The sequence below is a fragment of the Cucumis sativus genome, chromosome 2, assembly GCF_000004075.3.
Source record: "Cucumis sativus cultivar 9930 chromosome 2, Cucumber_9930_V3, whole genome shotgun sequence".
Lineage (NCBI taxonomy): Eukaryota > Viridiplantae > Streptophyta > Magnoliopsida > Cucurbitales > Cucurbitaceae > Cucumis > Cucumis sativus.
In genome coordinates, this window is record NC_026656.2 from 8,671,144 (window position 1) to 8,686,862 (window position 15,719).

Genomic DNA, 15,719 nt, shown 5'->3' on the forward strand with positions numbered 1-15,719 from the left:
ATGCCACATTCAAGCCCTACTCCACCTTGAAGTTAAATGTTTATCCACTATGTCAATCACAATTGAACATTGATTGTTATTTGTGTGACATAAGCAAAAAAGTTAGTCTCATTTTTTTTTAGGATTCTGATTATTTTATATTAGAAAAATCGAAATTGGGTCCTAGACAAAGTCTTGAAAATTCCACCTTGAAAAAATTAAAAGGCCCTGTAATGTATATTATCCAATATGATATCAGAGTAACAGAGTATTTGTTTAATTTTAAAATACAAGTAGTTTGTTTACGCAATGAAATCTAAGAATGGTGTGTTTTGGGGACACAATCATTGACTATATACGCTGCCTCCACCGTGAAGTTGTTTTTGCCTTTTCCTTTAGAGAAGAAGCACTCATTATTGGAGTAGTGAAAGGCTGAAAACAATGGAAACAGTCTCCTCTTTTATAAAATCTTTTTATTTGGTGAAGTAATTGATTTTTTCAAAATACCAAAATGAGCATTTGGTGCTGTGTATTAATACATGTATATGATGATTCCATAAATATTTGATTATATTTGTCGGTTCCCAAATTCCATGGATTTGATTTAGGAACCCAAACAATCTGTGTTTTATTTAGTCTGGATCATACATAATTTTCATATATATGAAATGTGATAATAATCAAGTCTTCGAAGTTTATAATAAAAATCCAATAACATTTATTATTATTATTATTATATTTAGAAAAAGGTGAAATTTATTTTTTTAAAAGTCATCTCTAACCTGAAGGAATAGTCTTTTACGATGAGTGAATCCACGACATGCATAAAAGCTTTCAAAACTACTCATAAAGTAAAAATTCTTAGAAGTATTAAACAAAAAACCCATATATTATGAAACAATTGCTCTTCTTAAGCAAGCTTTCAATGCATTAGAAGGGTCATAAGAGTAGGAAAGATAAATAATATAATTGATAATAATAAGCATAAAAACAATGCATTATAAAAGAGAAACTTAGACATAAAAGATAGTAAGATTAAGGTTAGCATCAAGCTGTAAACACGGTCTCTCTATCAAAATAATTTTTATTTTCTTTCACTATATCAAGCATTTTGGCACTCAAAAGAACTGCCAACTTTTTACATTTCCTGTTAGTGAATGCTATACAAAAAAAAAAGAAAAAATTGGAGCATATAAGCATTGGAAAGGCCTGAAAGATGATCAGGTTAGGCTACATATATATATATATATATATTATATGTGAAGTGTAAAGGTAGAATTGTGCAAATTCTTCATAGCATTGAATCGCGAATTAACCGGGCAATTACTCGGGATGATAATCGACTGGCCACCTCAGGAAGAACTGTGGCAGAGATGCCTGGCAAAACTGGAAGAAGCTCTTGAATAACTCGAACAACATCAAGACCCTGTTTGTGGCCACAAGGATGAAAAATGGAAAAACAGTAAGGATATATTTGGCTAATAAAAGAAGATTAAAAAGAAAAAAGAAAACTTCTTAATTATATTTGAAGACTTTCAACTGAGTTTTCAAGTACCTCTTTGGATTTTGTTGAGATTGAACTTCCTGCCGTTAAGAACTCAAGAATCTTTTGAACATTATTTAATATGACCCTGTCTTCTTCTGTTATAGAGGGTAGGAATGCAACAGGCTTGAATGGTCCAATGGAAGGAACCATGTTAAAAATTGGTGTAGTATTTCTAAGTCCAAAGATTGACATTAGCCGTACTAACTGTTCCCTTGTGATTGCATCAATGCCCTTCACAATCTGCACATAGCACATGGCACAAAACACAACGCTTTTATAAAAGCAACAAATTGGCATTGCTTGTTTAAACTTCAAAAGAGAAAAGTGACATAAAGCAAGAAATTTCTGAAGATCATAGGCTCAGTTTACTTCAAAGACCTACAATGTTGGATACATAAATGCACTTCAGGAGTCGCATTTCTGGGACCCAAAAAGGTCATCAACTGATCAAAGTTCTTGAGTTTTACCTCATCAAGAAGAAATTCTCGAAAAAAGTTCCCTCTATCAGAAAGCAGAAAGGCTAAGGAAGCCCTTGTCTCAATTGGTTTCTTTTGCTGGAGTTCACGGGGAGCGGGAAGAAATTGAGTAAAGGGAGATGCTGTTCGGGTTCCCAGACCACCAAGCTCGGCCATACCCCCATTAAGACCCTCTCCACCCCCACTTTTAGCAGCAGTTATGAAGTTCTCGAAGGCTTGCATAACATCAATGAATCTCTCAGCATCAAATACTCCAGACTTCCCATAGATCGTGTATCGTAAGGCATTCCTTAACCTCGGAGACTCATCAGTCAGAAGTCTCTGAAAGAAAGAAGAAAGAGATCCATATGTATCAAGTAAAAGAGCTCAGTTCAACACCTTTTCGTAAATTTTTGGCTAGGAACAAATGGTTAGTAATGGTTGTTAGAACATGTTTCTAGTTTTCAAGAGCCCATAATCCAATTTGATAACAACCAAAGGACCAAAAGGGAGTCTTCGAAAAAAAACTACTGTATTTGGCCTACAAGTTTATTTCAGCACCCAAGAAAATCAAGTATTTTTCCAAGTGCATGGGTATCAAAGCTAAAATTGGTGAACTTGATTTAGTTATGAACTATAGATCCGACTCTTAGTTCACTGTACATATAGAAAAATGCTAATTAACATTTAAAGTTGAGGTTTAGTTTACATCATTTGCAAGAAAATATGCAATAATTCTTTATACTTCACAATTTTCAGGGAAAAAACGAAAACGTACCATGAAACAAACAACACTATCCTTGTTATCAATGTTTGTGTAGCACACTTGCACTACTAAAACTCAACTAATAGATCTATCATAAAGGAATACACCCACTGCCATGAGCACGCATTTATTTCTATCAAGAAAAAATTGTAGGTAACCAAATAATCATAAGAAAAGAAAAGGAAAAAAGAATGTACCTGTGCAATATAAGGATAGGCCTCATCAACAATGGCAAAATCAGAGTTTCCCACTAAAGCTATTCCTTCTAGAACCCCAATTGCCCTAATTATAAGAGCAAAATATGGAGGTATCCGAAACGGATAGTCAAATGTTATCTGAGCTAAATCTGAAGCCAGTTCCTGGAAGTTGATGTTCTTAGCACCTCCACCTTCAAGAGCCTGATCGAAAACCTTTGCTAGGACTGGCAAGATTGGTTCCAAATTAACACCCTCTGGGATAAAACCAAGCTTAACAAAGTCTTTGACTATAGCTGAATAATCTCGATGAATGAGATGTGCAATTGCTTCAATCATTCCATACTTTTGATCATCAGTTAACTTCGTGACTAGACCTGTAACAGAATAAGAATAAATCAAGTCACCATTAAAATCATGAGAATGTTCGAGATAAAAAAGACTAGTTATTAGACATGTTTTGTGCACAAAACCATGTTGAGATATCTAAGTCGTGGTTGAATGGAAGAAATTATAATGAACTTTATTATATGCTTTATAGTAGTCTTGAGTGCTTTAGTTTGTTACCGAAGTCAAGTATGGCCAACTTCCCATCTGGTGTGCGGATCAAATTCCCAGGATGAGGATCAGCATGGAAGAATCCAGTGTCAAGTAACTACAAAGAAAATGCTTTTAGTTAGACGACTCAAAAGATAAGAAAAGGAAAAGAGTAACCGCGGCATTCTATTTTGACCCACATTAGCAAAACATTTTCCTAGTACAAAAATCTTCTTTATGTATGACATAACATTCCAAAAGTCCCTTAATTCTAATCACGGTAAAAGTATGCCAGGATCTTAGCGTACCAAGTCTTTTTCCTTGATTCTAACTTTAATATGCATAGCAACTAGATATTATAGTGAATTGAACAGGAATGGGGGACCAAACTAAATTGGCAAAGAGCCAGGAGCAGGAAACAAATATATACTGGTGTTACCATAGACACTTGATCATAGATTCATAACTAGATTATCCTGGCAGAGGCTACACTATGTCAGCACTATCAACTACTCGATGCCAAGAAGGTTATTGGTTAAAGGGGAAAAAATAGTTCTTTATGAGGATACGTATTGCCTTGTGTAAAATGTAGATGTATACCTGCTTCTGAATTTTTGGTTCAAGGGAGGAGCATCCTCCCTTAGCATGAATAAAGGAAAGGGTGCTGATTGGCCTAGTAAATTACCTGCTTTAGGTAGCATATAACTCCCACATTCACAAGTTCCCCAACATCACTTTCCGTGCTCTGGGATAGCTTCTCTCCATCTATCCATCCTGTTGTGAGGACTTTCCTTGAAGTATATTTTTGGTATGTTGTTGGAACAACCACCTAAAAGCATGACAAGAACTAAGTATCGATAATAAAGCATAAGTAAATAAGTAGAGAAATCATATTACATATTTAAATCACCATCTTAAAATATTATGGTGCATGGCCTACGTATAAAAATATGAGTATTGTATATTTACTTTTCAAACACTTTGAGGCTAAAGCTGAAACAGTTGAACATTAAATACTGACATCTACATATCAGAGGATCACCATGAACAAGCTGCTGGGTTTACCTGAGGAAGATCCTTTCTCATCTCCTCAGCAAAGCGTGTTCCATTTTCACCCTCATTCACATAATCCAACTCCTCAAAAAAGCGTGCTGCCCATTCATCTACCAACCCAACCACATCTAGAGAAATCTGAAAAAAAAAAGATAAATCAGAAACAAGAATTGCATTATAAAAACTAGTTCCATCTTTTAGACTTAAAAGATAACTAAATTATATCCCCTTCATTCTTGTTGAGAAGAGTACCTGTGGAAACCTCCGAAGAACCAAGCCCAAATTTCGTATGATAAATAAATCAATAGTCACAGTCTCTAGAACAAAAGGTCTCTGAACTTTAACAGCCACCAGATCTCCGTTTTCTTTTAAACGACCCTTATATACCTGTCCTAAAGAAGCTGTCATATTTTTCAGGAAAAATAAATAAGTGAACATGATATCATAATATTAAAGAAAACTTTGGGCTAGTAAATGTCTGTACATAAATGTACGTACCAGCAGCAATCGGGGATGGAGAAAGTTCAGAATAGATGTTCTGCCATGGTTGACCAAGTTCCTCTTCAATGAGAGCCATAGCAACATCATCAGGAAATGAAGGAACCTTCAAATAGAAAAAGGAAAAAAGATCAGATTGTAACAAAATAGGAGCCATTCTAACTTAATGATAACTGACAATGGGAACATCAACAGTAAAGTCCCTATGTCATGTCCAGATGAGAACTAAACTAGAATAGAAATATCTGGCCTGCTATAAGCATGCAGTCAGTTGGTGGAATGAAATTGGACTAAAATTTAGCTACCTAATAGGCCCGATTTACCATAAATTTAATGTCATAAAAATTGATACCTCAGTTCCAGAAAGATATCATAGTAGTTAAGCTTCAAGTGAATATTTTCTTTTCTTTTTTTTTTGCATGGATCAAGTCAATTAACATAATTAAACACATGAAGACTAAAGCTAGATGTTCATTACAAGAACTAAAAAAAAGCTGCAAGAAAAGATGTCCAGAAAGGATGCAGCAATCTATAAGTTTTTCAAGCAATAACTCTTGTTTTGAAATTCCAATAGCATGAGCTATTGACGTAAAGTTTGACATGGAAGGTTCAATATTAGAGCTTCACACCCCTTCATCCCCTACAATGTTGTTGTATTAGCCAAGTTCAAATTTTTACAGTCACAAAGCATTGCCCAAAGAGAGAGACAACCTCCCCAGGTGAGAATTGCACCCCCTGCCAGAGAGAACTACTCACTACAAAACCACCCAATTGAGAAGGATAGTAGAAAGTTCTTGAAGAGTATCTATTATCAACCACGGGAATAAGAAAAATAATGTTCACTTTGTCCATCATCAACTACATAGGATTAGATGCATGTTTCCAAGTATGTTTGTCATCACTTTCAATTTGCAGTGCTTAATTCTAACAAGGAAAATCAGATAATCTAAACCATACCATCTTTATATATAAAATGCTAACCTTACCTTATCACAAAGTTTTTGCAGCTCAGTCATTGCAACAGGTGACAGTATATCCGGTCGAATACTCAGAGCTTGTCCTAGCTTAATATATGCTGGACCCAATGAGGTCACAATCTCCCTTAATTCAATGGCTCTTTCAACTTCATTCTGAATTAAAATGTTTCATTCGCAAAAGGAAACACGGGAAAGAGAGGTTATTGGCATGATTAGGAAAAGAGAATTATAAGTGGTATATTCATCGTTGTTAAAGAATCAGTTAAAATGTGTGTTATCTTAATAGTGACTGTGTATTATAAGATTCAATGTTTTATTTGGTTTTCATATATCAGGTGTAGTTAATTACACTGCAGGAAAAGGGTGAAAGGGGACGAGTGATCTGTTGGATAAAAATTCAGTTGTAAAACTATTCGACTAATCTGTCCTGATGCAAACATGGAATGTTGTGAGTAGGTAAGTACAAGCAGTGTACATAGCACATGGCTGCATAGAGAGATGTAGCCTTTTTTGGAGGATGGTGAAGGAATTAGAGAGCATGAAGTAATCAAAACTTCACCGCTGGCCATGATAGTCACTGTTCTTTGTAAATGCTACCAACAAGTATGATAATATCCACAACCAATTACAATAGGCACTCCCATATCCCATCAAGCATTCAAAAAGACCATATTCAAGCCCCCAAAATTCACTACTACTTAAGAGAAAACTCCAAATTCTAAATTCTAAAGTTTTCCCAATGTTTGCATACTGTACATGATTGCCCACATCTGACTGTAGCATTACAAAATAGAAAAAGCGGAATGACGATGTACCTCCTTAATTTTCTTGTTTATGATATCCCAGGCAATATGTGAGAGAAAGCCTCCAGCAACAGAAAGCAACTGAACAATTCGAGTTGCTACAGCACGTGGTCTTTTCCCCCAATATGCAGATATGCTTGCAGGATCATATGCCAAAGGCAAGAACTCACTGCTCTCATCTACCTAAAATATAATAATTTAAATATTTACATACATCAACAAAAAAAGAGGGGGGATCACCTAGAAAAATGAGCTTGCTAAAGCTTTGTCAGAGAGAATTTTGTAAGTTCCATGCACACCAATTTAGTTTTTCATATTATAATCTTCCATGAAGAGGTGTCCCCTCTATTTAGACCAAACAAAACTTCAGTGATAATACATTGATTCACATCCACAACCTTCCAATGTTATTGATGACAAACAAAAAAAACAATCAACTCTAACCTGATAACGCGTTTATCATAATCTTAAAATGTAACAGAGTTCAGAAAAACACATTTTACATTTTCCTAAGTGAATTTTTCAAGAATGGTAGAGAATCAAGATTGTTCTGAAATTGGTTTTACTCACTTTGCATCTGAACAACTAACCATACGTATCTCACTTCCATGTTTCAAAACTGGATTTCAGGTCATGAGTAGAACAGAAAAGACAAACTATATCACACATTATTGAGAGATCAAATAAAATCGTGTGTTAATCACGATTCACGCACTTATACCTCAACAAGACGGAGCTCAACATTATCCTCTGCAAAAAGGGAATCTTTTAAATTCTGTCCCCGTAGTCCTCTCATGAGTATTGCCAACTCTTCATTTTCTTCCATCTGGGCTCGGACTCTTTTAATTTCCTTCGAAACATCTCCAATTTTCTGTCATTTCTAATATCAGTTAAGAGTGCCACCAATAGAGCATATTTAATCAATTTAGAGGTACATCAATAAGGAACATAACCAATAATCCACGGAAAAGTGCACCTTAAATAACAAGGAAACAAACACACAACGAGGAATCTGGTTAAAAGTTAAATAATATTTCGTTGATTCAAAGTCGGAGGATGAAAACGAAATATTGGGTATCTAACAGCACAACCTACCATCTCTCAACGTAGATGCTAGAAAATAAGAGAACCATCAAGAATACGAACTAGCTCGCCCTATAGACATTCAAACCGTTCTTTTCTTCGAAATGAACTCAGATGAAGCAAAAACTCCTAGACCACCAAGCTATAGACAAGTATGCACATTTTGTTAATTATTTAAGCTGAGTAGTCCGAATTCTATTATTTCATCAAAAGTCGTCCAAGAAGATATGAAAATTAACCTATCACTCTAGTTTTACATTTACGTCATTCAAATCCTAGACTAACCAAACGGCGATATCGAATCCTACCGTAAAACAAAGGAACTGAATAATCATAAACCAGTTCAATAAGGAAACAAAAAAAGAAGGAAATCAACAATCCGGTTCAATTCAAAGAAAGGGAGAGTAATTACAGTGGAAACTCCATTGAGAGGTTTAGAGGCCGGGGGAGACCTAGGTGATCCGTTAACGGATTTCTTTGGAGAAGAATTCGTGGGTTTCGGCTCAGTCGCAACAGCAAGAACCTTACCGGAGCGCTTGCGAGCTCTGACGGTCGTTTTAGGGAATGGAAGACGCGATGGTAGTGTTCGGTGGCGAATTGTGTCGATTCCACAGGAGACGAGCTGTGGTGCTGCAGCGTCCATGGCGGAACCTTCTTCTTCTTCTTCTTCTTCTTTTTCTTCAGTAAGAGAGAGAGAGAGAGAGAGAGAGAGAGAGAGAGAGAGAGAGAGAGAGAGAGAGAGAGAGAGAGATGAAGTGTTTGGTAGAGAATAATTGGGAGAAGAAGAGAAGAAGGACTGAAATTGACTATGTGATGTAATGTAATGTAAACGAAGGGTGGTGTTGGTGTTGGCGTTGGTGGTTGTTAGTTTGACAATGTGCATTGAGGAATGAGAACCCACAGACCCTTTGGCCCTCAAAGTAACACGTGGCCTCATTTGGAGCATGGAATTAGTTTAGAATGCACTTCAAATTTTACCATTTTAGCATTACGCAAATATAACAATTCCATTATCACTATTTAATATATCTCTATGTATACAAACTTTTTTTTTTTTTTAATTTGTAAACATAGCACTACATCTACTACTTATCAGTCTATTAATGATTATCCTCCATACATTATGTTGTATTTCTAATCTTTTAAAATAACATGTATGTTGTTATTGTAATCTTTTAAAATGTTGTTAAATCTCTACCACACAAAAATCAATTTTAAAAATAAAAATGTTACATGATAATATTTTATTAAATTATATACTTAGGATGCAAGAAATTAGATATGGATCTACGAGAATATCTTAGAGACTCATAATATTTTAACTGTTATAAGTAGGGATGTCAACGGCTTGGGTTGGGTTGAAAGAAATGTATGGTGAACCCAAAAGACGGAGAAGCAAACGTTGAATGCCGAAAATGAGAAATTGAGACGAGAGAGAGGGTGAGTTAGAGAGATTAGGCACGATGTGAAAACTGAATTTGACAAAATGAGGATGATGCATTACTAAATTAATGATATAAATATAAATATATATATTGCACTTGAGTTAAATTGAACACAATCTTTTAATTCCCAATTCAAGATCCATAATCCAACTAAAATAAGAATAATAATAATTACTCAACTCATATAATATGGGTTGGATAGTCTCGTTTATTCGGGTTGTCGGTTTAATCTTACACCCCTAATTACAAGATTTTACTAACGAACCGAAAATTTCACTAACTCAAACAATTATTGTAAAATAACAAATTCATATATAAAATATTTGAATGGAGTAGTTTGGTTATTGAGTCATTTGATTTTTTTTTAGTAAAATACTAATATCTATAATTTCATGAGTAAATAAACAACTTTAGACTTAACAATATGTGTCTAGTTAATTAGTTTGTTTTAGTTAGCACTTATTTGAGGAATTCTATAAATGAATAGATGCAACTTGTTGATTGTATTGGGTTGATAAAGATTTTTTGAGTCATTGATGATTTTTAACATACCTAACAATTACCTATAAATGTACAGAACATTTTGTTTAATGGAATTGGTAAGGTCAATCAATTATTTTATTAGATGTGATAGTCTACTTAGATTTATGGTATGAAAGAGTGTTGCAAGTATAAGATTTAGGTTTGTGAGTCGAAATAGAAAAAACATATATCTTAAAGAAGTGCTAAAGAAATATTTATTGAAAAGAAAAACATGGGTATATAAAAGGTCATCACTTTCAAGCCTAACTTTGTTGAATTGAAGAGGCCACTAAATCTAAGTAGAATAGGAATGTGATTAGTGATTATCACGAGGGGCAGCTTAACTTCTTTAACATGCAAACAAACACCTATTTAAAAATCATAATTTGATTTTTCCACGTTAGATTTGATTTTAGAGTCGTTTGTATAAAGATGATAAACTAAAATTTGTTGTCGTATGAATTTTATCTAGTTCGAGATTCTGCGTGGATTTGATCTTCTATCCATTTCTATTTCTTTCAATCTAGTTTTGAATGTCAAATTAATCTGTACAAGAGATTCTTTTAACAACATGGTGTTGAGTCGATATCTAAATATATAAAAGTAAGATTTAAACTTATATGATTACATGTAATGACTCTAAGATGTCAGAGTCGTTGTTCATGACTTGCAAAGTGTCCACTTTGTTATTTTATGATTAATATATATTTAACAAGGCTCTGCTAGTTGGCCTAAGTCCCATGTTGAATGCTTGAATTTGGTATGTTGCGTTACGAACAACCTAGCTAGTACGAGGGTTTTGTTGATTGGTCAGCGAGTCGGGCTCTAGAAGGCAGTGTGCTCTAGTGGGTGTTTAGTTTTTGTAATTGAGCATATATACTTATTTACGAGTTGTTTACAATTTTGACCCTAGAGTTTAGAGAGAAGTGTAATATATAAACTCTTTAATCTAGTGACGTTGTATTATATTTTAAAAATTCTCACTAATAAAGATTGTTCTCCTCCGCTCATGGATATAGCTAACACACACAATTAATGAATATATACCTTTATGTCGATCTTTATACGTTTTTATATTACTTAATTGTTGATCATCTTGTAACACCATCCCAAAGACACTTTGTCTTTTCAAGATACATATATTCACCTATTTCTGTTCCCCAAGACACTAACCTTTGGACTTGGACCTACTTGTGGCCTTTAGGGTTGCTTATACCAGAGTTATTATATGTTTACATTATTGTGTGTGAAATATTCAATAATTTTTTTTCATTTTAAAACTACCATTTGATATTTTTTTCTTGACCTGAGTAATTATTATGAGATCATTAAGGATCTAACTATTTAAAAAAATGGAAAAGATATCGATTTATACCCTAAACTTTTGTATTTTAGTAATTTAAACTTTGGAACTTTGGTAAGTATATCAATATTTACCCATTATTGTCTTATGTTTTGTTTAAAAAAATGTTATGTGAAACTTATTATTGTATTAATTTAAGTTTAGAAGTTTAATTAGTTCAAATTATAAATTTTGCACAATCCATCAAAATAAATCTAAGAAAGATAGTGTAAATGGATAAACTCACGACCATTTCAACTTTAGATATACCATTATTAGTTTGGAATTTGAACTTTTAAAGCTAAGGGTATAAATTGGAAAACAAATTAAAAAGAAAAAAAGAAGAAGAAGAAGAGTGAGACGTGGCAATGGGCCATCTCATCTCCCCTTCAATAGTAATAATGAACCAAAGGATAAAATGAAATATACATATTATTTCATCTTTATCAATATTTTCAACTTTTAGTCTTTTACTTACAAAATTTTCAATCACTAATACAATCTAAAAATTTAAAATATACGACACAAACATCTCAATATACTAATTACTACTATTATTCTTTTCCCTAATTATCACCAAGTTAAATCATATTGGTTATTGAGTCTCAATATGGGCAGACTTTTGATATAATAAATTACTGATCATCATCTAGTACTTTATAAAATTCTATTCTTACAAATTATGTAGCTATATATACTTTAACCATAAACACGATGCCATTAAATCAATCCAAAGCAACACTATACAATAATAGTAAAATGGACCTGAAAAAACAAAAGAGCCCTCAGCCATAAACAGCAAAGGCAGCTTGCAATAATTATGGCATTTGGGACAATAGCAATTTTGATCAATATTTAGAGGGTTTTAATTAGCAGTTAAAACCTCGGCAAATGGACAAAACGATGATCAAAGCCAAGATAATGAGGATAGAGAACACTATCAATTTTATCTTCATATTTTGGTACCACATCTTCTTCTTTATTTGGGTTCCATTTGTCTGGAATTCTTTAGCCTAACATAAATTCAAACTCTAATTAAGTTCTTCTCATGATGATATAAATGACTTCATCACAACCACTCAAGCAAAATATAAAAATATCTCGAGCCAACAACATTATTTATAAAATAATACAAGGTTGGAGGTTGGAGGTTGAAATGCCTAATTATAGCAGTTGAAAAGAAAACATAATAAAGGAAAATTTATGCAACGTTTTTTCCTGTTTACCTTATATCCTTTAATTTAGTTATGTTTTCAGAAACCAAGTTGTTTATTAAAATTTTATCATTGATTTTAAAATTTGACTAAGAATTAGACTTTTTTTTACTCAAGAAAGATGAAAACTATTGTAAAAGAAAAAAAAAAAAAAGAAATAAGCTAAATTTTCAAATACCAAATGCTTATAAGAAGTAACTAAATATTAAGACCTCTTATAACTAAATATTAAGACTTCATTAGGTGTAATTTTTAGTTTATGAGAATGAAGCTTATAAACCCTATTTTGACCTCCTTTGTTTGTTATAATATCCACTTTCTTTTCAAAAACCAAGCTAAAATTTTAAAACCAGCAAAACGCAGTTAAAAACTTATGAGTTTGGTTAAAAATGGAAGTGTTTCTTAGAAAAGTGTGAAAAGTACCATGCAGAGTTGAGAATTTAGGAAAAACAAATTAAATCCTCCAAAAACCGAATACAAATATATTTAGGAGCATTGGCAAATTTGGCTTTACGCATTTAATTTTAACTTCAACTGTATGTAAAAAATTTAAGAGACTAACCTGTGAACGAAGATTCTCGGTCTTATCTACCAAGTCCTCGATCTTAGTACCTCGTTCCATAATCTGTTACAAATGAAGCAATCCACTACAAATTTGTATCATATAAAAGTACAACTAATGCATAAACTGATCAGAATCTATCGTTCCCCTTTTTACCTTGTCAATGTTCTCTATCATTACAGCTTTTACATCAGAAACCTGAGCCTTCACTTGCATTAGCTTACTGCTTTCTTCAGGATGATCTACACAGTATTGCATATGACCCTTCATTTTAGGTCTGCATGCAACATAACATTATTATTGTTTAATAAGTCAATTTCCATTATGAACCAAAAGCACATCTAAGATAGGCAAATGATCATGACAATATGTGTTACCCAAATTCCTTGTTCAGACTCTTGGCAACAGCAACTGATGCTTTTCCTCCCCCATATCTCCTGTCGAAGTCTTCTTTTATTCGCTCAAGGCACGCCATTGGAACTTGTCTTCCTGCAGCCTCAACTGCAACTACACAATATGCTGTAGCACCAAACAAGAAACAGTAATTATATGTTAGAACTTAAAGTATGTAAATGTAGAACCATTGTAGCTGACAAATTTTTTCACACAGTAGGATAGAAGTACACAGCATCAACAATATTATAATAATAAGCCATATGCTTAAACCAACCAAACCAGCGGTAGCTAATAAATCTTTTACACAACATAGAGATATTGAACGGGATCTAAATATAGGAATGCCATTCAAAGCATTAATATTGAAAACCAATAAATTATAGTATAAATCTAGTTGTGTGTTTGTCTACTACTCCAGTCCAGTCCAAAAATCATGGTCAATCAAAGGAACCAATTTTATTGGATCATTTTTGTAAGGGAAATTTCCATAAAGGCCCAAATATGTGGACCGTACCACTATGTTTTTATATTAAAACATCACAGCAACCAGTCAGAAGACTCAGAACATTCTTATCCAGAAACTTGAGAGTGATAGCAGTGAGAAAAAAAACAGATACAGAAAAGAAGGATTTCGTGCAATAACGTATTTTGAGCAATTTTGGAGATCGATTGGTACGGTTGAGCTAAAATTTTGACTGTGCTCTTGACACGAGTATCTTCCATCTGAGTAGTAGAGGATCGTTTTATGTGCTACTATCACCAAATTACAATAGTGAACGATTGGACGTGACTTTGAGTCCTTTTATTTTGGTTTGTTTGGAAAATTTTCAAATATATAGCAAAATTAACTAAATATTTATACAATATAGAATAATATCGACATGATCTGAAATTTTGTAAAGATTTTCTACCGTTTTGTTGTTTATAATAATTTTTCAATAACTTTACGTTTCTCATTATTGGAGAAAATTTGCTGTTGCTTATTATTAATTAGGATAGTAATTTTTACTCAGTCCTCGTCTTTTTCGTCCTCACCTTGTGGATGTTTTTCCACGTTAAATTTGTCTCATGTTTGTCTATTATTATTATTGTCTCAAGTGAATTAATTTTGTATAAGGTTCACATAAAACGAAATAATTGGTCGTAAGAATATAGTATTTGTCCCAACATAATTATCCTGGTCCATGTTAGATCCCATCATCCCAACATTCAATTTGTCCAAATATTATGAGACCAACTAGCAAGAGTTCTTGTTCACAAACCAAACAACACATGACAATATTTAATTAACGGACAGCAAGCTCACAAACTTCTTCAGGCTCATATATATATATATATACACGATCATGGGAGTAAAAGCAGAGGTTATTGTCAGTTGACTCTGTTTCCTTAGCTATTAAACATATCAACGACCAAATCGTCAAAGGAATAACTAGTGAATCCTCAATTGGCAGCCATAATCATATGAACCGGTGAAACAAAAACGATGTAGAACAGAAACTAAAGAGAGAAAGAGTAGTGAAGGAGACATACTGAATCCATTGTTGAGAAGGTAATTGAAGGTATGGCCATCGCAGGTATAAGTGAACCTGTTGTTGGAAGCAGGAAGTCGTTGGAGGCATTGAAAAGCGATATTAGTGAAGTTACCGGAGAAATCGGAGTAGTCGGCGAGAATCACCGTTCCTCGAGCAACGAAACTGTAAATCAAAGACTTCTGCGCCATGATTGAAGAAGCAGAAGAAGCGGGCGGTTGGAGAGATCAGAGAGGATGTATTATGAGTTGTTGAGGTGAAATGAAAGGGGAAGTTGAAGAAGAAGAAGAAATGAAAGTAGGAATTGGCGTGGCGGGGGGAAATGAAGTCAATGGAGAAGGGAGGGGTTGAATAATGTATTTGATTTGGCGCGTTCTATTACGGAGTCCGTTCTTTTTTTTTCTACGGACATTTTTTAAAATACTAAATTTGAACCTGACTTGGTCTCTCCTGTCTGCGCTGATTTTTTCCCAACCCTTCTAAATTCCTTTTTTTCTTTTTTCTTTTTTTGCAACGAAGCTTCTAAATAATTAATTTTTCTTAATTTTATAAAAAGAAATTAAAAATATATAGAAAAACCAATAGTTCCACCCAACAAAACCACTACAAAATAAAATTACTATACTTCATTTTTTTTATAATGTATAAATACTTTGTCAAATGTTTAATATACTCACACAAGTCTATTATTAATTGAATACTAATAAAAATGTCCATTTATATTATTAGTAATATAAATTAATTTAAGTCTATGCATTACCATAGATCGTGAGAAGTTTATCAATATTTGTCTTTTCTTTTTTTTCATCTTTCCA

General features: G+C 33.4%; 2 protein-coding genes across 2 annotated transcripts; both read right to left on the reverse strand.

The window, feature by feature from the left end:
- Positions 1-1,028: 1,028 nt before the first annotated feature.
- LOC101212546 (uncharacterized protein sll0005) lies at positions 1,029-8,687 on the reverse strand. Its single transcript, XM_004138905.3, has 13 exons — positions 8,304-8,687; positions 7,530-7,679; positions 6,821-6,991; positions 6,015-6,158; positions 5,029-5,134; positions 4,783-4,931; positions 4,543-4,668; positions 4,163-4,306; positions 3,508-3,595; positions 2,944-3,317; positions 1,993-2,322; positions 1,535-1,765; positions 1,029-1,405 (listed from the first exon to the last, which is right to left on the reverse strand). Exons 1-13 carry the CDS (start codon positions 8,532-8,534, stop codon positions 1,271-1,273), a joined length of 2,379 nt encoding a protein of 792 aa, XP_004138953.3. The 5' UTR covers positions 8,535-8,687; the 3' UTR covers positions 1,029-1,270.
- A 3,133-nt stretch (positions 8,688-11,820) lies between these two features.
- Positions 11,821-15,257, reverse strand: LOC101212780 (vesicle-associated membrane protein 722). Its single transcript, XM_004138906.3, has 5 exons — positions 14,906-15,257; positions 13,354-13,495; positions 13,133-13,253; positions 12,977-13,039; positions 11,821-12,213 (listed from the first exon to the last, which is right to left on the reverse strand). The coding sequence occupies exons 1-5, from the start codon at positions 15,093-15,095 to the stop codon at positions 12,070-12,072; spliced, it is 660 nt and encodes a 219-aa protein (XP_004138954.1). The 5' UTR covers positions 15,096-15,257; the 3' UTR covers positions 11,821-12,069.
- Positions 15,258-15,719: the final 462 nt, after the last annotated feature.